We start from the raw sequence: 24749 nt of genomic DNA on the forward strand, positions 1-24749 counted from the left end.
ATTTTACACCCCAAATAATACATTTTAAAACAGATTTAAGAAAATTTTGAGGTATTACAATGAAATACATGACAACAGATCATGCTAAAATTATACTATTTCATCTGGTTACATGTCAGCCTTTTTGGGTATGAACTAAGCTTATTAACATCTATCTACTGACACCTCACTAATGAGATGATAAATGACCGTCTCTAGGCAGTGAAGCTAGAGGAATGGTTCCAGCAAAATATATATTTATCATAAACAAGCCATAGAGACATAAACTCCCCTCCAGCCCCATATCCCTAACCTGCTTCATGAGGGACCTACGAAATACAGCAAAATAACTGCATTTCAATACCATTTCTCTACACTGTTCTCTGCATGGTGCTGGCATGACAGTACATCAAAGGGACAGTATCGCTGTGGTGTCACTAAGCTCAGTGCATGTACAGTGGAGGAAGAACTTACTTTTCTATCTTTCTACCTGGTTCTCTGCACTTTTATTTTATTTATTGATTAGCCAATTTTGAAAAAGACCAAATGTATTTTTTCTGAAAAACTACTCAACAGCATGGTGGAGATATGCTCTGTTACAAAAACAGAAGTAGTTATTGCTGTGCCTCCCCCTCCAGCAAAGGATTTAGTCTTACGAGACACCACTGCCTCAGCATACTGTGTGGGAGAGTTTTAATCATGGTTCACTGGGCAAAAGCGTGATTTCTAATGATTTCTCTGATCATCTGCCCATAAAACAAACAAACAAACAAACAAACAAACAAACAAACAAACACATTTAACTTAGAGGTAGAGAAAAAGTAATAAATATTGTTACTTGAAAAATTTTGATTTGTTTGAATATAATTCAAGTGATATTCTGGTTTAATGATTTCCAATTAAAAGTTTATGATGTTTCTGAATTTCTAATACAATCAGTGCTGCTTGCTTTAACACTCAGGAGGCTCTGCTTTATGCATTCCTGAATTATAGAATGTTTTTTTTTTAATTTCTCTGGTGGCATAAGCTATTATATTTAGAAGCAAAAGGAAGGCCCCAGTGTACTAATCCACTTGCAAGCACATGACAGGGAGCTGACTCCCAGGCAGAAGCACCAACTGATGAAGGATAAAAGGCCACACCTTGTCAAAATACAGCAATGGAGAGGCCCATCTAAATGCTGAGAGGATATTCTCACAAGGCGACCTTCCAGTAAAACATCTGTAGTTACAGGCAATTGTGTTTGTGTAAGTGAATTCCCAAAATCAAAGCCTTGAGGCACAGTTCATTGAGTTCAGTGGCATCCTACCACGACTGTGTTCAGTGCGATCACATCAGTGATAAAGATGGCTCTTTTATTTCTCTCATTCCATGTTATCAGTAAATTATTTATGGGAATATGTAATAAAAATCCTGCACTTTGGCCATTTTGTATTATAAAAAATTGATGGTGTTGAGAGAAGAGAATCAGAGAGGGCTGTCTGAGGAAAGTAGTTGTATTTTTCTTGATAATAGCTCGAGGGCCAAAATGTTGAAACAAATTCCTTTTGCCCATTTGACTAAATCCTGGTTTCCCTAATGCATGCACATGTAATTTGAATAAGTTCTGGCTTTTGAAGTGAAGCAAATTAAGTTATGTTTTTGACCCCCCAAAATCCGTATTTCAGTATATGAGCTGCCTAGTACTACTGGTGCATGAATAACTATGAAGAAAACTCCCTCTAATGCCACTTTTTCAGCCCTCAAAAAGTACTACAACTTTTCTCCTTACTTTATGACCCTTTGCTTCTAGGGGAAAGAAAAAGTAATGGTTAGTTGTAAGATAAGTCAAATCTGGTAAAATTCAGTTTTTCTGAGTTCTTGTAAGCAGACTAAAATAATTTGTAAAATAAACAGACCTGTTCAGTTGCCATATTCACTTCCTGCTATGCTACTCTGAAGTAACTATGAAGTAGATGCTTTCAAAGATACTCTACAGAAGATTAGTGTTACACCTGGAAAAATAATAACAAAGCAGCAATATTCTGCTGCAATATTCTGATACAAGTGATGGATTTCACGTGTACCTGGAGCTTGCAAGACCTGAGCTAAGCAGGAATGCATAAGTCAGCATACAGCTGAACTGGACATAATAATAATGCCGAACGCAGCATTTTGTGTCTTGAGCACATAGGCGTTGACCATGTGGGGTGAATTTGGACTCAAGGGGCAGGATTCACATGCTTGTTGGACATGAAGCAGACACATACAAGCAGATGGACTCATCAGGTACAGAGGGATAACTCACAGAAGGACTGGCTCCAAGAGAATGAGAAGGCAGGGGATGAGAGGCAGAAGAGGGTGTAGTGGGTTTCGGCTTTGAGAAACAGGGCAAGGAGCAAGAGTGATTTCAGAGCTACCGAGATCTCTGTGGCCACACCACTTATTTGCTGCTGCTCAAATTTTCTAACTGGAAGCTCAGCAGGAACACCAGTCTGGAGAAAGGTATGCGCTGGGCTGACACATGACATGAATAATTAGAGGAAGGCCACATATTTGAGGAGACATCTCACGATCCTTTGGATCCTTATTAATACCGAACTCAGCCTTGCTCCTTGCCCTCTACCAAGAGTATGGTGTGAGATGGGACTCTGATTTGGACATACAAGGTGAGCAATGGAAGGAGTTGAGGACACTGAATAATTCAGTTTTTCTGGATGGGCCCAGAGTTGTTCCCAAGGTTGACCTTGGACTAGTGGCCATATTTAGAATTAAGAAGGTCAGAAGAATATCCAAATTCATGGTTTTCTACAAAAATCAAGAAAGGAGAGCATTTTTTTTAATTTCTACTGCAAGTCAAGTAGCAAACGCACAAGAAAAAGTTTGAAATAAAACACTCTCCCTTGGAAACAAATTGTGTCCTCCTCCTCTCTCTTTCCATGACAGCCATGTGTCACTGGAGCTGGGGTATGGTTTACCAGCCTTCTGGCTTTCACAATGTTCTCAGCGCTTCTCGCATACTTCCTGCATGCACATCCGTGCACTCATCCTCCCTTTTTATTGCTGAAGGTTAGCGAGGATAAATGAAAGCTTCCAATGCCACCTTCTATGGTCAGTTTAGATCTCTTAGATAATCTCCCATGAGGTCACCCACCTCTTCTAAATGTCATGCACGCATGTGATCTGAAAGCCTTCACAGGCTGTCCTCGTGCCTGAATGACATCCCAGTGACTCAGGCACTAATGTCTCTGCATGAGGCTGTGTCTTAGCTCCCTGCTTTGACTCTTTCTCCTGTAAAACGCTGCTGACTATCCTATCTCTGAGAGCTGTCAAGTGGGGTAGCGTAAGGGGGGAGAGCTTCACAGAGGTCAGGGAAATGACACTAGACAGTACTATGTAGTTGAAAAAATTCAGATAGCGTGAATTCATATAGTTGTGACACAAATGGGACATATGTGCTCTTCTCTAGCTCTTGAGAAGAGAGGAAAGTGCTTTGCCTACATTGCTTGTCCAGCAAGGCAAGCAAAAAACGTGCTAATGTCATGATGACTAAAACCAATGGCCAGGTCACCTGCCAATGTATCATGGCATCACACCAGCCACATTGTTGTAGCCACAGTGGTTTGCACCAGCAATTGCTTCTGCCTGCAGACTTTGAGAAATCAGAGCAAAAGAAATGCTCAGAAGAGAATCTGCTGCAAATAATATCTCTAGGAAGGGAAAACAACAAACAGCATCCTACCGTCCTCTCTCTCTAGCCTGATGTTTCATCTGTGAAACACATGGCTCACCATGGCACATTGCCTGGGTTCTGGAGGAGCCCCGGGAAGAGTATGATTCAGAAAGCCATCAGGTGGCACTTTAGACCCTATCCCATCAGGGTGGCGGGAGGGAGGTCCGAGCCTCACTGGGTGTGGTTGCATGGCCTCCTGGGAAGGGCTGTGGTGCTATGCAATGCATGCCTGAACTCTAATTAAGCAGCATCAAAAAACATGAGTCCCTCAGACCAGCACCAACCTCTGCCAGACATGGCAGCTCAGCCCTGAGCCAAGATGCAGCTAAAACTAATAGTCGGTCTTTGGATCAGCAGAGCCTGTGTCTTGGGGGGATGCGACAGCCCACATGGACAAACAGGGCACCTTGGGGATCAGCTGAGCCTTCCCTTTAGTGGTTTTCCCATGCTTGAATTCTTGCTCTGCCCTTCCATGGGAGCAAGGCTCTGCCAGCATGGCATCCCTCACCATGGCCCCACAGTAGCCTGGCATCCTGAAGGAGCTCCTCATACCCACAGAAAACTATCTTCCTTCAGCTTTCCACTCGAAGGTCATTCTGGCCTGCCTGAGAAGCAAGAGAACTGGCACACTGTTGTATAATTTTGCACTGCAGGATAGCATTGTTATTTCAAGAAACACACTTGTACGTCAGTGTGGAGGCATTACTCCTAAAGAATTTGGTTTGTTTTGTATTCATTTTATCCTAGAATGCACACTTGTGTTGCACTGTGCAGTGCATTCTTTACCAAGAGCAAATGCCAGCTGAGTTTTTCCCCTGAACCTGTATCTATTGGGACAGGATGAGTCAGAGATCATCGCCGTTGTTGGAGTTGTGCTTGCTTGGTTTTTTTTGCTTACTGATATTTTATATCTTGTCCTCCTTCTCTTTAAGGAAAAAGAACGGAAAGTGACGTACAGAACTGTATTTTCCTGTCACGTAGAACGAGAACTTGAATTTTCTTAGAATATGATTTTCTTCTGTATGTAGTGCAGAAAAAAATAACGAACAGATTCTCTCTTCAGCCATGGTGGAGTTCCAGTCAGCTCTCAGAAACACATTCTTTTCAGATTGATCTATCTCAGTAGAAGTACTGAAGACGTGACATACCCAGGAAGTAACTTTTTAAGCAACGGTGATGTTGGGCAGTGACCTTTCAATAGCTCTCTTTCAGAAGAGAGGTGGTGCTCTCAGATACCCTTTGTCCTGTACAATTTATAATTTATTGACGTGCTCAGTAAATTTTCCAAGTGGAGCAATTACGATGTCTCTAAAACACCACACATGAGCATGATCTTGAGCTTTTTCCTGTTTAAGGCTTTTGTTTTTGAGAAAAGCATCTCTATTTAGAAAATCACTTGTGTGAATCACTTATTAATACACACTCCTCGTGGTTCATAGAACTTCATGATTTAAGGTCTAACATGAGCAGAAAATCATAAGATTACAGCCCTCAGTGGGACTGAAAAGACCATCTAATCCATTTCCTTGCCTCTAAGCACAAGCAGCTATACTTGCCTAATTCCAGGTATATTCTTTACAGTGTATTGCAAGGATCCATTCATGATGGCAATCCTACAACCTCCCTAAACAGCCTCTCCTAGCATTTAATTATCTATACCATTAGCAAATGTTTCCTAATTTAAAGCTGGTATTATTAGTCTGCATAAATGTAACATGTATGCACAATGTTAGAACTGATACCCATGTAGGAAATATGCAACACTGAGTAGAGCAATCAAATTAGAAAATTATGTCAATCCTATGAATTTCCATGCTGGCGGTGACTTATATTCCCCAAGGCACGGTTAAACTGCAAGCAGGCAGTTCTTAAACAAAGACCTTGGTCTCTTGTGATTCTTCTAGGTCAGATGACAAAAATAATAGCTCTTAAAAGAAGATGAGCCTGTTCTTGATGAATCCAACACAGAGCTAAATGATCCTGGTCAGGAGAACTGGCGTTAGCAATCATATAACTCTCAGTCATGTGAAGCTTCACCTTCTGACACCTCTACAGAACAAAGGCAACCAAGACAGAAAAGTGAGAGGAGAAATAACTAAAAGTTTAAGTCAAATTCCAAGCCATCCTCAGCACCAGGCTGAGGATCTGGCTCTGCAGTCCATTTATTACCTTCACAGGCAAGTAGCTGAGCTGACCGTGTACGTGACTGGTGTTATTAGAAATTTTACGTAGTTCAAATGAACAGTGTGAGAAGAGTCAGCACCTGAAATTTATTAACAACTTCCTCGGCAATTTCCCTGGTTGGGATTTTTCATCATGATGAAAGGAAAAGTAGGTTAAAGAAATAACTGCTGGAACTTGTTTCTTATCTTTCTAATAATCTTAGGACATGGAGATGAAGCCAGCAGCCAAGATGAGAAGATTTTCTGAAGCTACCAGCTACTACATATAGTTGTGCAGAGAAGGGCTGTAGTAGTTTTGGAAAACCTGGATCATTTTTTTTTCTTTGTAATGCAAAAAAAACTTTTGCCACTAATAGCATTCTGATAGAAATCCTTTTCTCACCTCTCCTTCCAGATTTGTTTTATGAAAAAGTCATTCTAACTTCCCAGCAGACCATTAGCATGCAACATATCCATCCCATATAAAAGGATAAGCAGAATGAAGGTGGCTTTTTTCAGTCACTGAACACATGCGCTTTTAAAAATAACATGCTGAAATGGGCCAGGAGGAGGAGAACTTTGTTCCTCTGTCCTTACACGAGTCCCATAGTGATGCCTGCTTTTATAGTAGCACAGGCTTACACAGGAAGCCAATGTGAAATAGTTTAAGGTTGAGCAGTTTGTTTTCTCTTGGAGCTAGAATCTCTGACCTTTAGAAGACCGTGTGAACCAGAAGCTGGTAAATATTTGTTTCTAAGAGAAACCCAAACAATGAAGAACAACCGTATTTCTTGACAGCAATGATTTACAACAGTGGGTTCATGGAAGGGCAGTTGCCAGCATTTTCTGAATGTTTCTAAAGCGTCTATCACTCACAGCGCTGTCCTGAACCAAGACAGACACTGTGGTGTCACCTTGATAACAGAATCATGGTATTTCAGTAACTAGAAAGGACATTGTCATCAATGGGAATGGCCATCAGGACTGTTTAACTGCCTGAAGGGACCGCGAGTCCTCTGAGTGCTCTTTCTGCTTTTGAAAATACCCTAAACGCTTTTGTTCCTTAATGGCTTAGTGATGCCTTTTTATTCATCTTTGCAGTCGAGATTTTTAATGTATGGGGAATCACAAACAGCCTACAGAAATCTAAGTACCTGATAGTATCCATTTTCTGGAGGTTGTGGTAACACTCAGTAATTCTGGAAATTGTACAAGTGCCATATTTTCCTCTAGTAACTTCTCTGAAAACATGGACAAGAGCAGGAGAAGTCCCCACCTGCCTAACAGCAAAAACAAAACAAAAAAACAACACCCTAAACAAACAAAAATACAAAACATTCTTTTTATCAAAAGCAGTGAGAAGCAAACCCGTAAGCCTCTCTGCTTCTACAGTAACTCACGTGTTGCCAGTGGCAGGGACAGCAAGCACAGACATACAACGCTGGTCCATGTTGAGGACTGCTCCCCAAAGCTTCAGTCCAGGCTGTAGCTTGGGAGTTCTGATTGAGGGATTATCCCGCCCTACCCCTGCTGCACTGTGAACTCACTAGGGCTGTCTATCCTTGCAGGCTGCTGATGCGGTGTCTGCACATTAAGAGTTAACACGTGCAAAATCATGTGTTCTATGCAGAAACTCATCAACAACTCTTTTATAGCAGATGACTGGCTTAGCTGTAAAGGGCTTGATCGTTAATACAGTCTTTATTCCAGTAGGACCACTGGGAGATAACATGTCCTCATATCAGGTGAGAAAGCTGGTATACAAGGCTGAAAAACTATGGTAGGACAGATACTTGTCTGTGACAAGAACATCGTGGTTCTGCCTGTACCAGAGTTCATGGCAGAACTCTTACTGGTTTCAAGGGAATCAAAACCAACCTCTATTACCCTGCAACTCTGCAAATTTTGAACTGGAAAATACTTATGACAAAGCACATTCTAAGAAAACTGCAGAAATATAACACCCTGCATAAAACCTGTCAGACTTTTAGCAGGTTCCTTAGTCAAAGGCAAATAGAGCCACCTGGAAAAAAAATAAAAATGGACAGGTGACTCGAATGATGATTGCTCTTATTTTATTTTTATTATTCCGCTTATAGACTCTTAATCATAGCCACAAGTAGTACAAGTACCAGAGTATACAGTTTGTGTAGTTTGCTTGTTATTTTAAAGGCACAGCTGGTGGATATCACAACTGAGTGGGTATAGCCACGTCAAGGTATCTTCTGAACTTGAGTGTTTTCTTTTCAAGCGAATGCAGCCACCCAAACCCAGCAATAATTTTAGGGTTCCTTTTGCTGATGGTGAGAAGTATGGGAGAAAATACTTAATGCAACCCTTCTTTTGAAAAGCTTTGGTTCAGTTAGTGTAATGAAGCTGTATAATAGCAATGCAAAGTAGCTCTCTGCATAGTGATGGGCTGGAACTCATATCTAGTTTCTGAAGCTACAATATTAATTTTGACCTTTTTTTTTTTTTTTTTTTAAATAATGCCAGGGCCGCAGGCACATGTATTACTATGATCTAAATTAAAGAGTAAATACTGAGACTATCTACTCCTCTGCATATGTAAACCTACTTATGTTGTATAAATGAGGTCTCTTCTGATCAGGTTTGTAATTTCCATAGTGCAAATTAAAGAAGCTGTCTCTGCAATAACTTGCTAGTTGGCCCATAATTTAGAGAAGGCGGCAGGAAGAGCCCAAAAGGTAGGAAAGCCATGTTCTTACCCTGCCAAGATGGTCACTGTTTACATAAACAACTCTTTTGCTGCCATTGCACTACCTCAAAAATACCAGAGACGCATTGACGTGCCAGGTTAAAGAATTTGAAGAAGGTACAATATCAAATTTATTCTGTAGTATGGTATTTCCATTTGACTGTCTTTCTCACATAACTTCACCTTTAATCTGCATTCTCCCCTTCGACATGACCACTATCAGAATAGGAGGCTTCAGGCATCAGCACTACCTCTGGGTATGGGGAAAGAGGAGGATGAAGCTGGACTAGTTTTGCATGTATGAGGACTCTGGATTCTCTTGAAGGAATGTGGCAGCCTACTTAAGAACATCCTTTAACCACCATCCCCAAAGAGCAATATTTCTTTACTCCAGGAGAAGTTTTGTCAGACCAAATAAGGAGGAATCTCTGACTGACCCACACTATGCAAGACAGGATGTGCTTACCATGGGTGCTTGGTACTTGAGGAAGGTTGGGGCAGCTCATCCAAGGGCTACTGGCTTTGAATGTTAGACACTTCCAATGGTTCTGCTGAGAGACACTCAGTGTCCTCATGAGGTGGGCCACTTGCGAGACCAAATGACAAAACAATTTTTGCAGTATTGAAAAGATGGTTTTGCTCAGAAGTTTCCGAGCTTTCTCTATGTCTCCCTTTCAATGACTTTCATAGGCCCATCTAAGCTTTTTTCTTTAATAGTCTGCAGTTTCACTTCTTTGGTGTGACAGAAGATCTAATGTACTTACATACACTAATGACTTTTCCACTTCAGGCAATACCCAGAGGTCCCCTAGCAACTCTACCATTGTACCAAGAAAAATGTGATGCATTGTTGTGCCAGAAGCAACATTGCTGGAGCTTAGAACATAAGCTGTATTCACTCCCGTTGGTCCTTAGAAGCAGTGAAACTGGTTTTGATAAGTTCTTTGCAATACCAGGCAGAGTCATTAGGAATATCAATAATCATTTATAGGAAAAAGTTAACCTACCTAACTGGGGTTAGGGTCTCTATCTACAGAACATTCCTCAGGAAACAGCCTTCATCCAGGAGACAGTCTCCTTTTGGAGGCTAGCCTTTAAATGAGCCCAGGGAGGGGTGTATCCAGGGTCCACCTGTTCTGCTCATGTGGGAAGCACAGGTGAATTGCTTGCACCTGTGCTTCCTGGGCCAGCCACCCCCTTCACCAGGTGCTCAATCATCAGTTTCAGCCATGACATAACAGTTCCCTTACAACTCCCTTTGAGAATCACTTTTATCAATCCTTAAACAAGACAGATCAGAAATCTCTCTTCAGCTTTTCTAGCTGGTTTAAATAGAATGTTTTTACTTTTTTTATTTGTTTATTGTTTTATTTTTTCTGCTCTGGGCAGAGTAATCCTTGCACTGCTGCTGCTGCTAAGAGGAAGCTAATATTTGCATTGTTGCTGCCACAAGAGCTCTGAAGTAAAAATTAGTAAAAATGAGCTCACTGTGTGTTAGCTCTTGGCAAGTGTCTTGGGGATAAGGGTGTTGGCTCTCTACTATCCCCAGCTTATATGCATGCCCCAGGATGCATACCAGAGGGAGGGGGAAGGTGTCTGAGGTCACTCTGTCCTAGAGAAGAAAACTTGATGCATGCAGATCAGTTCCTATAGCTCATCCATGCATTTCTTCCAGGAGTTGAATTTAGAGACTGTTTCTAATATTGAGGAAAATGTATCTCTCCCTGTCTGGTGAGCAGAGCCACCTGTACCTTTTACTTCTATGGCTCAGCCTCACAAATAATCAGTAAGCCTTGCCAGTCACACACCATTCAGTAACTCATGAGGATTAGAAGGGTGAATAAAACACATCCCGTTGATCCCTTTCTTACATTCCAGCATGACTTTATTCAGTCAAATGTCACTGAGGCAAAAAAGCCCTCTACAGACTTGGTTGATTTGCCATCTATTGTCCATGCTACAGCATATACAATTAATTCCAGCTGCACTTCATCCAATACAAAGACTTGGGTGCTCTCTCTTACCTACCTCTCAGGTAAGTAAGAAACAAATACAGGTGCTTATGAGCAAACAAAATAGGATTAGCAGGTGCAGTCCTTTCTGTCCCAGTGGTAAAGCCTGAGTTGTAGACTGTGGAGGCAGCTGAATCTGGAGCCACCAAGTAACATGCTGCTGATGTTAATGATAACGATGAAGAAGTAGAATACATGTTCTAGGAACACTTTCAGAGATCAACTGAGTGTGGACATCAGGCTCTCATTATCTCACAAACCAACAGTGTTAACAGCAGATGATTAAACTGTGACCTTTACTTTTCTAACCAACAAAAAGCATTTGCTTGCATGTGAATTAGGGAATGAAAGAGAGTAGAAGAGCTGAATCCCAACCCGTTTGTGTCAAAAGGACCTTTATTTCAGAGAGAGCTCTACAGGAAACACTGTGGAGGCTCTCTCTTACCTTTATTTCACCTACATGGTGTCTTAATAGAGGAAAAGGTCATTGGTGTTTCCTCCTCTGTGGTCCCAGAACAATGTTATTTTTCCTTGCACTTCTGTCCCTATAAAAATAAATGCCAGTTTTAATCACAGGTAAATACATCAGGATAGTATGGGGAGCCAGTCCCCATTTACTCACCATTTTCTTAGATCTGAGGTGAGGATCCACAGTTATAATGATTTTGTACTGGGTACATGTACTTCTAGGCATGCAGAAATCACATCAGGGTATACTGGACACACCAAACTATAAGCAGAAGTGCCAGACTCAGATGTCCTGCCTTTAGTGGTCACACAGCCAGAAGAAGCCCATTTTGCTACAAGAAGTACCCTAGTAAATAATGTTTAGGAACTCAGTTCCATGAGACACACACTTGTCCTTGCTGCGCAGTGGCCATCACAGTCTTAGAGCAGGAACAGAACAGGGGAACCCTTGAGAAAGGAGCTTCAGGTCTCTCTTACCCAGCTGCAGCACAAGCACAGCTGCCTGCTCAAAGGGAACAGTGAGAGCTGGATGCAGTGCATCTCTGGTGCAAGCAGATCATCACAGAAACAGACCCCAGGCAGCAGATAAAAACGCACCGTGAAACACTGCAAAGGCCATTAGTGCAGCTGCTCTGAAGTGAGCTGGTTGAAAAACATGATCACATTCATTATTCTGCAATTGCGTTGTCTGACTCATCCCACTGCAGATGCTCTGAGGCAACAGCCCAGGTTAAAAACTTTACTAGCTCATTTTTTTATTCACCAGGGAAACTCACCTCTAATACAGCAGGAGAGCGATAGGAGCCATAACTGCCTCTGTTTGTGGGAGGCAAGTAAAAGGGAACCTGCAAAAAGAAAAGAAACAAATGAAGTACAGCTGATCTAAGGGCTTTTATTTCGTATTACCTTTCACCATTTGACACACTTTGGCTTTCTCACATCAGTGTAGTTAGTGCTAGCCCAGCACCTTTGGGCGCTGCATCCCTGAATTCAAGTGTGCTAACAGCATTTCCTCCTTTTCCCCTCTTTTTCCACAAAAATCCACAGAAAACTGCCACAAAGCCTTGGCTTAGCAGACATCTCCTTGCAGTGGGTTTTTGCTGGAATCCCTGCTCTTACTCTTGATCACCCTATACTCAAGATATCAGACTTTCACCTGTGCTTTCATACACAGACACCATCTCACCATACATTGCTTTTAGCTGCAAGAAAAATTCTCCCTCGTGTCCCTTACTATTTTGTTTCTACAGAATGCTTTCCAAGACTAAACATCGTCGTGTTCAAATAGATGGGGTGATCCAAATACTATTGCGTATGATTATTTGAGGATGAAGTACAAACTCCAGTCCAGTGATTTTTACAGGACAACTTAAATCAATATAATCTTTCTCAGCAATAGTTTCTGGAAAGCCTGTATTCTACAGCATCCTATCCCATTAGTCATTTGGCTCACTTTTGCTGTACGTGTTGATGGAGTACATTGTTAAATGGTTGAACCTTTTGCTGTGCTGTACTCTGGATTGCACTGATTTCCTTCTGGTATGAAGTGTAGCTTGGAAATCCTCCACTGTAGATTTTTGTAATGAATATTTTGCAGCAAGCCACTTGTTACTAATGATACTAATTTTACTTGCACAACTCTTTTTATAACCTTTACTCAAAAAATAATTGGGAACATTTACAATGGTAATTGAAGTGTTTACTAACTGATGGCCTACTTGTAAGATTAAATGGAATACAGCACTGCAATTCAGAACATTTGCCAGCCTTTTATAGGAGGAAAAAAAAATTGTGAGAGTGGAAGCCAACATTTTTTGCAATGTACCCCCAGAATATTCTTTATTGCAGACTGTCTACTGCACAATAGCAATGATTTAAACAGAGAATATACTCAAAATCTGAAGTCTAAACCTAATTTGAAGCCTAAATGATGCTCATGAGTACAAATGTATTATCTATTCTCAGCAAATCATACATCACTGAAACACTAATGTTTCCCTAATTTTAAGCAACATCTTGTGAGTCAAAAATTAGATCTGATCCCCCAAATTATGGATTTGAAAAATAAGATCATGGTTTGACTACATCCCTCCTAGCACTAGGTGGCTTTCTGAGATTCATTAGTTGCTGTTTAGTCACTGTCTGCTCTCTCACTAATGGATGTTAAAAATTTCTCCAAAGGTGCTGGAGAACTGAGCAGCTGCCTGCAGATAATTTGTCTGTTGACTAAAAGAGGGCTCCCAAGTTAGACTATGCTAACTGCTAAAAAGTGAAGCAGGGAAAAAACTCATTTTGTCAGTGATAGTCTTTTTTTGCCATTCCAGAGCAAGGGATTGGAAAGGGTTTGGCTTTATTTCCATTATAACTGAAAAAAAAAAAGAGAGAAATTTCCAGGCAAATGAAGAGCTTTATATGGATTGTGATTCTTAGTGTTTCCATTAGCCAGCTTGCCACGAAGATGAAGGAGATCTGAGAGCGAATTGCATAACCAATCTTCATGTCATTACAGGAGCTGCTTATCTGGCATGGGCGTTAAATCAGGCCCAGTTAAATCAGTGCTGGCCTCATTGGCAGTGCCCTCCTATCAGTTGGCACCTTTGTGCAGGATTTGCATTGCACTGGTGATGCAAAGCCAGTTTGGTCAATTCTGTGTTGCACCTGGTGCATGACTGCCAAAGGGGTAGCAAAGGTGCCTACCCTCTGCTCTGTGCAAAACAGGTAAAGCTGAAAAATGAAGCTTGGCCTCAGCTACATAGCTTTGTTAGCAACATCTAAAAGGCTTCAGAGTGTTGCTGACAAGGATATAGGCAAACCCACTAAGGAAGAGAGAAAGTGTCCCTTTCCTACATCATATCTAGTGTCCACACATATCATTCTGCTATCAGAGAGGATGATTTTATTAACATGATCCTGATTAATGGTCTCTACTGCGATGATGGAAAGTGGTTCAATCAGGAGATAAATGTTCAGAAGTATGCAGCAATGAAGAATGACATTTTTGGAATCCTCCCCCAAATATAGAGCAGAGCATGTGCAGGTATCAGCCCGTTTGCCAAAAGATCTTGTTTTCCCTAGAGAAGCAGCATAGCATACATGGTCTGCACTGGGATCCAGTTAGATCCCAAACACCCCTTGATTACACCCCTTGATAAACTTCACTAAAACACAAAAATAAATATTTAAAAAAATGCAGCAAAAACGCTTTACCTTTGGCTTCAGCGGTAGGTGAGATTTATCAGTCCTGTGGGATCCTCCTCTACCTCAAGTCTGCTGGCAGCAAAATGCTGACATTCATCTACCCTGTCACTTTTCAAATCCTGAGGGCGTCCGACCTGGAAAGACAAGTGTCAGAGGGAGATTCCTGCACACCTCTACCAGAGATATGCGAGGGAAAAACAAACAAACAAACAGAAAATGAAAGGAAAGCTGTAAGAAATCAGCATGTATAGCCTGCCCAGAGCTACTATTCCTGGTAGAAATTAGATCCTGGAAGGCCCAGGTGAAAATCAGAGATAATCCCTGTACGTGCTTTTAATTGGGACAAGCTGAAAATGAGAAAGCCTTTGCACGGGCTCTGCTCCAAGCCAGTACCCAGCTATGCAAAGCCTTCCCTATGAACAGCCCTCTGGCCGCTCTGGCAGAAGCAGGGCTCTATTTTGGCCCCAGCGTGCAGACGCGTTGCCCTTGCGCTTCCCATCTGGGTGCCCCAGGCCGGCTGTCGGGCTGTGGGCCTGCTGAGGGCTGCAGCCTGCCCCGGGCCCATCCCATGGCACTTGGATCCCAGCGGGGGGGGGTTGGGCACCCACAGCTATTCTGGTAGCTGTGAGCCCTGCCTGAGTCATGTGAGCCGCGGGGCCCAGAAATGCACTGGGCTGGATTGGCCCAGTGACCAACCGAGATATTTTGGTTGTCTCAGCGCCTCCCAGGCAGAGATTTATTGTCTTAGGAAACCTTTGCAAAATAATCCCCGGGTGCTGACCTGATCTTCAGCTGAGAGAGCGTGAAAAGAGGACAGAAAGGGGCTGCTGTCCCGCGTGTGGTGTGGACTGAACTTATCGGAGTCTGAAACACATACAAGAGAGGATAAGGACATCTGCTTCTGCCCCGAGCCATGCGCTGGCAGGCAGCGAGGATCTATTACTTGAGCTGCCTGAGGAGCAAAGAGGGCCGAGGGCGACGGCTGAGCAGACACAAAGTGCCACTTGTTGGGATTGTCATCTAGCTCCCTCATCTGTCACCTGATGGCCAGCCAAACAAGTGCTCAGCACAGCCGTGGACCATTCATTCATCCCTGCACAAGCAACGGAGGCAAGAAAAGTAAGCATCTTATTACAGCTGGTATGACATTCATCAGTTTTTTTCTATAAAAGAATGCATTGAATTCACTACAAATCTGCTAACTCTTCCCCTATGCCAGGCGAGAGACTGTGGTATTTTTTTGGTTAGGTTTTTCTCTAGCAGCTGGAGGTCTGGTGGGCATTCATACAATGGCTGTTGATTAAGGCATCTGTTTCACTAATTGCATTTTTACTTTAGTAACTTAGTCAAGCAGACAGCATTGCATTACCTACCATGAGCTACTTCCTGTCCTACTGCAAAGCGCACTGCACCACCGTGCTCTCCCAGTACCAGACCCTGAGGTCAGAGGGCTTTCTATGTGATATTTTGCTGAAAGTGAAGGAAAATGAGTTTCCTGCACACAAGTCTTTGTTGGCATGCTCCAGTGACTATTTCCGAGCCATGTTCAAAAGTTACACCCAGGAGTCTAAAGCCAGTGTGATTCAGCTGCAAGTTGTCTCACCCACTGGTCTCCAGCATGTCCTGGATTTCATTTACACTTCCTTGCTGCCTCTTTCCTTTGAAAGCCTGGAGGAGACCTTGGAAGCTGCAAGCTACTTGCAAGTGACTGATGCCATTGGCTTGTGCAATCAGTACTTGGTTAACAACCTCTCCTTGGAGAACTGCTGCTTCTCTGCCAATGTCGCCAGGAGGTACTACCTGCCGGATGCCCTAGCTGCAGCAGAAAAATACATTGTCAACAACCTCTGGAAGCTGCTGGACTTGGATTTGGCAGGATTGCTTGAGCTAAATTTCAGGACTTTGCTAGCGGTGGTAGAATCACCAGATCTCCCTATGGTGAAGGAAACTAGGTTGTTGGATCTTCTGCTGCTGTGGCTGAAGCAGGATAAATCCAGGCTGATTCATGGAAGCAGCCTTTTGGAGCACATAAGATATGGTCTCATCCCAGTGGAAGACCTGAGGAAAATTTACACGCAGTCAGAAGTGCCCCTCACTGCAAGTATCAAATGCCTGATCATTAAAGCAATAAACTACCATACATCAGTTTTCAGACAGCCAATCCTGCAGGATAAGTCCACCACACTGAGGAACCAGAAAACTCGGATCATCCTGCTGGGGGGAGGGACAGTAAACGAGGGTCTCATCACTGAAGTGGTGGCTTTCGATGTTTACAACCACAAATGGAAAGCTCTCACACAGGTGTGTGATGGGGTGCAGAACCACAGTGTGTGTGTGGTGGGGAACTTCCTCTACGTCTTGGGAGGAGAAGTAGAGGGTGGTGCTCCAGGTGACCCAAACGGTGACAGGATCTTATCAGTTACGAACAAGGTCCACCGCTACGATCCGAGGTTTAACACATGGACCCAAATCACAGGCATGTTGGAAAAGAGATGCCAATTTTCTTGTTGTGTCTTAAGCAACAATATTTTTGCTATTGGTGGACGGGGTGAGAATGGGTGTCTGCATTCATCTGTGGAAGTCTACAACATCAGCAGGGACAGATGGACGAAGGCCAGGGAATTGCCATGCAAGATACATGGTCATGCCAGTGCCACTTGCAAGAATACTATATACATTTCAGGTGGCAAATATGCAGAACCAGCCAGCACAAGCAAGGACTTATATTCTCTGAGCTCACTTGAAGGGGAATGGATGAAACAAGCTCCCATGAGTATTGCTCGGTTTGGGCATCAAATGGCAACAATCAGAGAAGCCATATTCACGTTTTTAGGTTTATATGAACCATTCTCTGAAATAGAAAGATATGACCCTGATCAAAACCAATGGACTCGTTTGAGGCCACTGATCTATGACCGATTTTGCTATGGTCTGGTGGTAGTAGAAGAAACAGCTCTTCTCATTGGAGGAAAGAAATGGCAAGACTCACGGGAAGTCCCCACACAAGATGTGGTCGGCTACGACATCGATAACGATAGCTGGGAGGAGATCTGCAAAGCCCCCCTGCCCTGGTGTGGGCTGCAGTGTGCGGTGCTGCAGCTGTCAGAGATGGCTGAGGAACAGGGCAGTGACACCCTGCAAAAGAAACTGCCAAACTGCTGAGCCAAGGCATCGTGGAATGACAGCCCTGGGAGATGAGCCAGTGGGGCAGCTCTGGAGAAGAAGAAAATTGTGATGGCGCTGGATGTGACAGAGTTGAGATTCTGCTGTGATAAGCAAGACACTGGGTGGAAACAGGCAAGGAAGACTGGCTGCAGCCTGGGAAAAGGTGCAGCAATTTGTAGATCTGAAAGCCAACCTCACTGGGGAAAGATGTAGCAAGTAGCACATATGGAGGAGAGGAGCTAGAATCATAATCCTTGACTTTTTTTGAAGAATAATGTCTAGATAGCAATTAAGAGTTGTTGCAAGTCAGATTTTTTCTGAGTTTAAAAAATATAATCCATCTTTTCTGTTTTCTTAATCGGGTAATTTTCCCAGTTGGTAAGTGCTATTGAATTGCTATGGTACGACTAAGCAAAGTGAAAGTGAGATGTATAAAGATGAGAAAATTGATGCCTGTAAGAACTAATAACAAGTAGTACCAAAGAAAAGGTATTATTTGATATGCTACATACTAGGCAGGAGTGCCTTAGCTAAACAGCATGAAATTACTGGACAGAAAGTGTGGATTTTTTGAAATGCAGCCTCAGTTATGGCCATATGCTAAAACAGTGCTTGTTTCATAAAAGCCAGTTCTCTCTGAGTGGCCTTTGTTGTAGCATGCCTTTCATATGATTATTTTGTATTATTTTGAAGAAATACTACTGTTACAGTACATTTCTTATGTATGCAAGCCTTGTGTTAGTTTAAATGGCCAGAGCTGAATTGACGTACATACTGCAAGACCCTATGAAACATGTTTCAGGAGTTGCTGTACCTAATGCCCTGATACTTGCCTCAGTAGCATACATTGCTTTATCATATGTGACCGTAATGGTAAAATTGTTCCTTATTGAACTGATGCATGAGAGAACCCAGCAGTCAAACAAGTTTGCTTTCATTAGAGAGTGCAAAGGGAAGGAAGGCGATAGAATGCTTCTAGCACTTTATTCTGAGTCTTCCCATAGCCTACAAACCAACCGGCAATGGTCCTACTTCTTTTTGGCCATGTTGGCAGAGTTTGCAGTCGCTGCCCAATTGCTGGGGGATTTGAAGGCATGCTGATCTGCGAAATGTGGGTAAAGTGGTCAGATGCCACTGTTTTTGTATGCAGTAAACTGAAACTCGAATCAGAGATGTTCATTTAAAAGCTAAATTTATTGTACGTCATTTTACAGTGTTCCCTTTCCAGGTTGAGTGTTAATACAATAAAAATATATATAGAAGAACATTTAATAGTCTTAAAAGAAGGCAGCACAATGGATAGGACACATGTTCTTTGTCACTAGACTAGCTTAAAAAACTGTAATGTTTAATTTTCACCTTTAAAGCAATCAAGCTGACTTTACTAATGTAAAGTGCAGGCAGAATAGCTGTTGCATAGCAACAGATCTAAGTCTTCTGAACTGCCTTGGTTTTGACAAGGAATCAACTACACAATGTGCATATACATCCATCAGATATAAAGAGGTTTTATATGAATATATTTACTTTTGGTCCGGTAAAACAGTAGCAAGAGAATCTAAATGCTTGGAACAATAGCACAACCCATTTCAAGTCAAGCATTTTTTTAAGAGAAATGTACAAAAACCTCACAAATTTAATATACAAGTCAGTACATGCAGTAAATAAATGTTCAGTTTATACAAACAGTATTCTTCTAAATGGTACAAATATTACACTGGATCCAGAATTCTATACAAATGTTGTTAATATATGATCCATATTGACTCGAATATATAGGATTACTGAAAATGGGCTATGGAAAGGCCACTCTTCTGTACAGTTGTGCAAAATCTGCAAAACATTTGCAATCCAAATGCAATAGGGTAACAAGGAGGAAAGAGAGAAAGATAAAGGAATAAATGCAAATAAAGTAACAAGAAAGAAAGAAAGAGGGAGAGAGAGAACAAATAAATAAATCCAACTGTTCTTTCCTTCATCTCGTCATGGATATAACTGCCAGGAAATACCAGAGCTAATGAAGTTTGAAGTACATTCACTGAGCTGTACAGGCAATAGTCTAAAGTTGGCTAAACGTACAACTCACTGTAGAAAGAATAAAGGAGGCTGTGCCTTCTCACATGAGCATTATTAAGCTACGTCTCAAGTCCTAATTTATGCAGCAAAACACTGAAAAGCAGCACAAATGCTTTGTCATGCTCTGATCACTTTTTGAAAAGAAGACCATAAAGAGTAAATAGATGATATTTTACCTCTTGCTTCCCTATTCCAGACAGGTGCCTAACTCTAAGGAGATATTTCTACTTATATTCACTCTGCTCTCTGCAGCACATTTCAAATCTCAGGGATGCTTAAAACCCTTCAGTTGGCTTGTGAACTCAGCAGAATCCAGAAATGTTCAGAGCCAGAGCAGAGACTTTTTGAGTTCTCAGTTGTTTTCAGGTTGCTTAGCTCTGTTCCTATCACACATTTCCCTTGAGTACTATACGGCCAAATTTCACAGCTCAGAAAACACAGAGGAAAGTACCTGAAGAATTGTATTCATTCCTTTTCTATTGTGCAAATTTTCAAAGCCTCTCAGGTTGGGAGCATTTTGTTGGGAACCTTTTCCATTGCTGCTTTTCTGGGCAAGAGAAATGCAGTTATCAAGGATGCTCAAAGTCTACTTTTTCTCTTTTGCAAAATCTGATCCGTTCAGTACAAAAGCAGCATAAATGACAGTACCACAACTAATTTTTATTTTTAATTAAATCAACCAAATGTGATTTAGAGACATCTAACATATAATTTTGTCTTAATTAGAGTACAGACCAGTATCCCTTCGCACTGATGGTAAACCTTAGCAACAGGCTTTAAGAAAGTACAAGGAAATAAAACCTAAATGTTTAATACTTAAATTCACATTAGTAATTATTGTGGGTAAATTTTCGCCCTTTTGTGTTCAACAAAATGGAAAAACAATCACTGTATTACACTTTTTCCCTGTTATGTAAGAAAACTCCTAGAGTTTATCATTAAATATAATTTTTCTTTTATTCTCCTGCCACCAAAATAGTACCTGAACTCCAAAAATGCAAAACAATACTGGAATTATATAATTAAAAATATCATTGTAAAAGCAACCTTCAATAACAAAACCTTTAGCTTGTGGAACTTCCTCTGTGAAGGCCAGTCTTCCAGAATTTTTTTTAAATACTCCTATCTAATAGTAAAAGATCATGTTCTTTATTTCACAGAAGGTAAACACAAGAGGAGCATTGGTAGTGTATAAAACACACAAATCCTCATTAAAGACATGGTATCATTGACCATTGAAGGTGTACTTCACACGGCTGAGTAACATTAAAAGATAATTTACTAGAACTCCCACATATTGCTATAAAAACTAATTTATGCACTTATGTAAAGGCCCAGAGTGTAGCAAATGGAGTAGAAGAGGGCCCCTTATACATGCGTTTCAATGTAGGAGTGCGTGTGCGCTAAGGAAGCTAGAAGTGCGTCGACCTCAGACGAGCCATTAAGAGAGCCCCTCGGGGTGCTGTTGTGACAGATGTCCAAAAAGATGTCAAGGTATATTTGTTTCCATTCTTGAAAGTCTCTAGATGTCAAGCCTGGATTATCCAGAACCTTATCTATAATGGCTACTTCTCCTTCCCTGGCCTGTGGGAGAAGAAAGACAAGTAGAGTCAGTGTGGGCAATGAGCAAACAGCACGGATGGGGTGGGAGCGAGGAAGCCACAGAGGTCTGAGAAACAGGGCAGCCATCCAACTGCTGTGATACCGTTCACACATGGCAGCCTCTCCCCCTGATGTCACTCGTCACCCTGCAGGACTGGGCACTCCTCACCTTGTCCCACACCCTCAGAAATGGTCCCTACTCCCCTCTCACCTCTTGTTCAGCTCCTGCAAAAAACAAGCCCTGCGCTGTTTACTACTAGCTGCTTTAATTTTCAGGATCAGTTGCATGCTGCCAAGCGCCATCTGTTTGCTCTTCTTGATCAGCATGAGAAATACCGCGTTTGTGCGTGGGACGCAGACAGATGGCCTCTCGCCCGCCAGCAGAGCTAAGCCTTTTTAACCAGGCCTGTCATGGGGACACCTGAGCAAATGCCTGTGCTAGGAGCCTTCAGCTCGGTAACATCCTCACCAGTGATCCAGTGCATGCTGCGGGGTGGCTGGCTGCTGCCTCCGCCTACCATGGTGGTGGCAAGCAGAATGCAGGAACGGGTAAAATATAACACAGCTGTTGGCACCTCCCCACTTGTCATGGAGGCAGGGGATAAGGCTGTATTCTAATCACTGGCTGGTGATTAGTTTATCGAGAGATGACAAGCTGCCAGCATGGATCAGAGCAAGCCTCAGATATACACACAGCCACTCACTGTTTTTATTAGCAGTGGAAGATGGATGCACCAGCCTTGAGCCTAAAAGAACAAGTAACAGGCAGGCTCCAGCACTTCTCTGCGTAGGCATGGTCTGGTCACCAGCAACTTCCCCTTTATCCTCCACGCCAGATGGGTTTCACAGACCTCACTTCTAACAGACATTTGCCATGTTTATACTGCAAATGTGATAAACCTTTCTAGGGAGCATGTAAAAGGGAAGTATTCAGCGATGTCAGCCCATATTGGTGGAATAGTTATCAGAAGGGTCAGCGATGTCACCAACAAACAGTATGTTTAAAGGTATTTTTCAAGCTTTGCAATAAGTAGCTAATTATTGCTATATGCTAGAATACTCGATTTCAGGAACAATCGTACAGCTGAGGCTAACCAGCTGAAGAGAACCTTTGGGATATCCCAGTTACCATATATTTGCATGAACTACCATAACGTGCTTTTTGCAGATCGTGACCTGTACACACAACCCAGCACTGCCAGTCAGGTGGCTCATACTTGTTGAGAAGAATGGTTTTGTGGCTATCTCAGGACAAAGAGAGCAGAATGGTCTTTCCATTGCTGATGGAACAGAGAGCCTATGGGTGGAAAGAGCCAGAAGCAATTTAGAGGGCTGTATCAGATTACTAATCATTTGGATGAATTACAGGAGAGTTCAGAACACCAAATCCAATGGGCCAGTGCAAGTGGATGTATTCAGGAAGGAGAACTCAATGGCATTGACAAAAAGGAGGAACAATTGATTAGCTAACAGCAGTAGCTCCTGGCAAATACTACTACCAGTATGATAGCAGAGGTGGGCTCGGGTGGAACTAGAAACAATTAATCAGTTACCACGATGCCACTGCAAAACAGGCGCATGCCACATTGCACTGTTGCCATATGCAAGAAACAGCAATAATCTGTCTTCGATACTTGCTGGCATTGCGTTGTCAATTATTTATGTCATTCTGGTCCAAACAAGAATGGTGACTGGTTCAGAAAAATATGTCTCATGGAAAGAGAATAAACAAATTATGTTTGCTTGGTCTAAAAGAAAGAAGATACAGAGAAGCATGAAAACAGGCATCTGCTGGGTCAGAGGGATGAGCTGTTTTTGGAAGACCCTGGGGGGAAAGCAATTACATTTGTAGAAAACCATTGGCATAATGTAACTCAGGTATCAATAAATGCTAACAAGAAAGCCAATTAAGCATGGTGATAAGCTGCTGATATGGAACAGCAGCAAGGTTGTGCAATTCCTGCAAGTATCAAGAAATGTGTTTTTTTTTTTTTTTAAATATATTTCAGACAATCAACTCTTAAACACTGTTGGTATGAGCGATTCCACCAAGGTGCAAAAGCGTAGATTCTGTGTGAACCTCCTGCCTGCCCTGCATATCTGAGATGGCTATGATTTTGTTTCAGTTTCTCATGTTGTAAAAATTACACGGAAATCCTGGGCACCTTGACTTTTTCTGTCAGTCTACAATCTAGCAAAGACTCACATACCCTGGTTCTTTCAGTTGCCTTCAGTGAAATGATACAGTGCAAAAAGTTAAGCATGGGAAAGATTTTCTTCAGGGCTGGAGTCTCACAGCATGAAAATAATATTGCTTAAATGCTTCTCTAGGTGATGGAAAACCAAATTAATTAATGCTGATAAAACTCTCTTTGATAAAAGCTGTTACAAAATCCACTGTACAATTATCTAGTGACTTAAAATGTAGTAATTTAATACAGTTAACAGAGACCCTGGGGAAATCCAGCATATTGTTTGCTGAAATCCCTAACAGTACAGATTTGAAACTGCTGTAACAAACAAAGAAGCTGACAGGGAGGTTAAATTAGCTGTGCTACACTTACAATAATGATAAAAATCTTCAAATCCATCATTACCACTATCTATTTATTTAATCAATCCTACTAATTAACCACAATGATCCTACCAGTCTATGCAGAAACCAAGCACACAGTTCATTCCCAGACAAACTCAGTAATCAGAAAATAATAAAATGTTTTAAAAGGTTCATTCCAAAAGGTTGACTGTGCTTCACTTTAGACTTCAGCAATTACGGAGTAAATGCGTTTTTATAAATGAAAGTTTTAAGGGACAAACAAGTGATTACGGTCTCCTCTGTTAATTTGGTATGAAATGGTGTCATATTAGCTACAGGAGGAGCTGAGATTTTATCTGGGCACAAATAAAAACAATCCCCTCCCTTTGACTCCTTTCCCAAGGCACATTTTCCTCTGCTTCAAGAACAGCAGTTACCTGTATCTTCTTTGCATGTTTTACAGACCACATTCAACCTGAGCTCCAGCCACATAAAATTAATCTCTGAATACAACACCGTCAGATCCAACCCTAGGGCAGGATTTTCCTCCCTGTTATCTCACCTTTAAAGTGCTTTTCAGAATTCGCAGCTGGTGCAGTTTTTCATTGACTACTGGATCGTTACATCTCTTTATAAAAGATTTCCTGTACTCCAGCTTAGTGGAAATCCGGCGGTCTCCTAGAGGAGACAGGCTGGCCTGCTCCAGGGCTCTGTACAAGTCTTGCAAGGAATCTTCTGCTTTTTCTTCTATAGTTTCAACTGTAATGAGAAAAAGAGGAGGAAAAAAAAAAAAAGGAAAAAAAAAACAGAGAAAAGAACAGTGGATCATTAACACAATTTTATGACAATCTACCCAAACCCTTTGCAAAACATTTAACAGGTATAACCAGATCATAATGAAAATATTTCAAACCTGCTACGCTTCTTTAAAAAAGTGCTGCTACTCCTTCTCTAACTATTGCCTTCAAGAGAAAGGCATTTAAGAAAGTTAAGTCTTGACCCACACAGAAAGAACCAAAAAAGTGAAACAGTGCAGTAATCTTGCAGTGCCATAGTGTCAAAAATCCCATCTCTAGTATTGCCTTTAAATATGCTGGCAATTTAGTAGTTACAAGAACAG

General features: G+C 41.8%; 2 protein-coding genes across 8 annotated transcripts in view; one reads left to right on the forward strand and one right to left on the reverse strand.

The window, feature by feature from the left end:
- The window catches only part of CNKSR2 (connector enhancer of kinase suppressor of Ras 2), a 232243-nt gene that overhangs the window by 7199 nt on the left and 200295 nt on the right, over positions 1-24749 (reverse strand). For 4 of the 7 annotated variants that reach the window (XM_021408951.1, XM_021408974.1, XM_021408944.1 and 1 more), the window contains 2 exons: positions 24192-24388; positions 18591-21075 (listed from right to left, as the gene is read on the reverse strand). In XM_021408951.1, coding sequence (XP_021264626.1) covers positions 20860-21075; positions 24192-24388 — 413 coding nt within the window. In that variant the 3' untranslated portion in view covers positions 18591-20859. Of the gene's footprint in view, positions 1-10490; positions 11130-11206; positions 11898-14259; positions 14385-18590; positions 21076-24191; positions 24389-24749 lie in introns of those variants that run through there. The other 3 variants (XR_002442319.1, XR_002442320.1, XR_002442318.1) reach the window with 3 other exon arrangements.
- KLHL34 (kelch like family member 34) lies at positions 14399-17663 on the forward strand. The gene has a single exon (XM_021409008.1). It carries the CDS (start codon positions 15625-15627, stop codon positions 17410-17412), a length of 1788 nt encoding a protein of 595 aa, XP_021264683.1. The 5' UTR covers positions 14399-15624; the 3' UTR covers positions 17413-17663.

Source organism: Numida meleagris, chromosome 1 (assembly GCF_002078875.1).
Source record: "Numida meleagris isolate 19003 breed g44 Domestic line chromosome 1, NumMel1.0, whole genome shotgun sequence".
In the NCBI taxonomy this organism is placed as follows: Eukaryota; Metazoa; Chordata; class Aves; order Galliformes; family Numididae; genus Numida; species Numida meleagris.

What these genes read in the sequence shown, in the direction of transcription:
- KLHL34 (XM_021409008.1), top strand. Translation starts at nt 15,625, where the DNA reads ATGAGCTACTTCCTGTCCTACTGCAAAGCGCACTGCACCACCGTGCTC.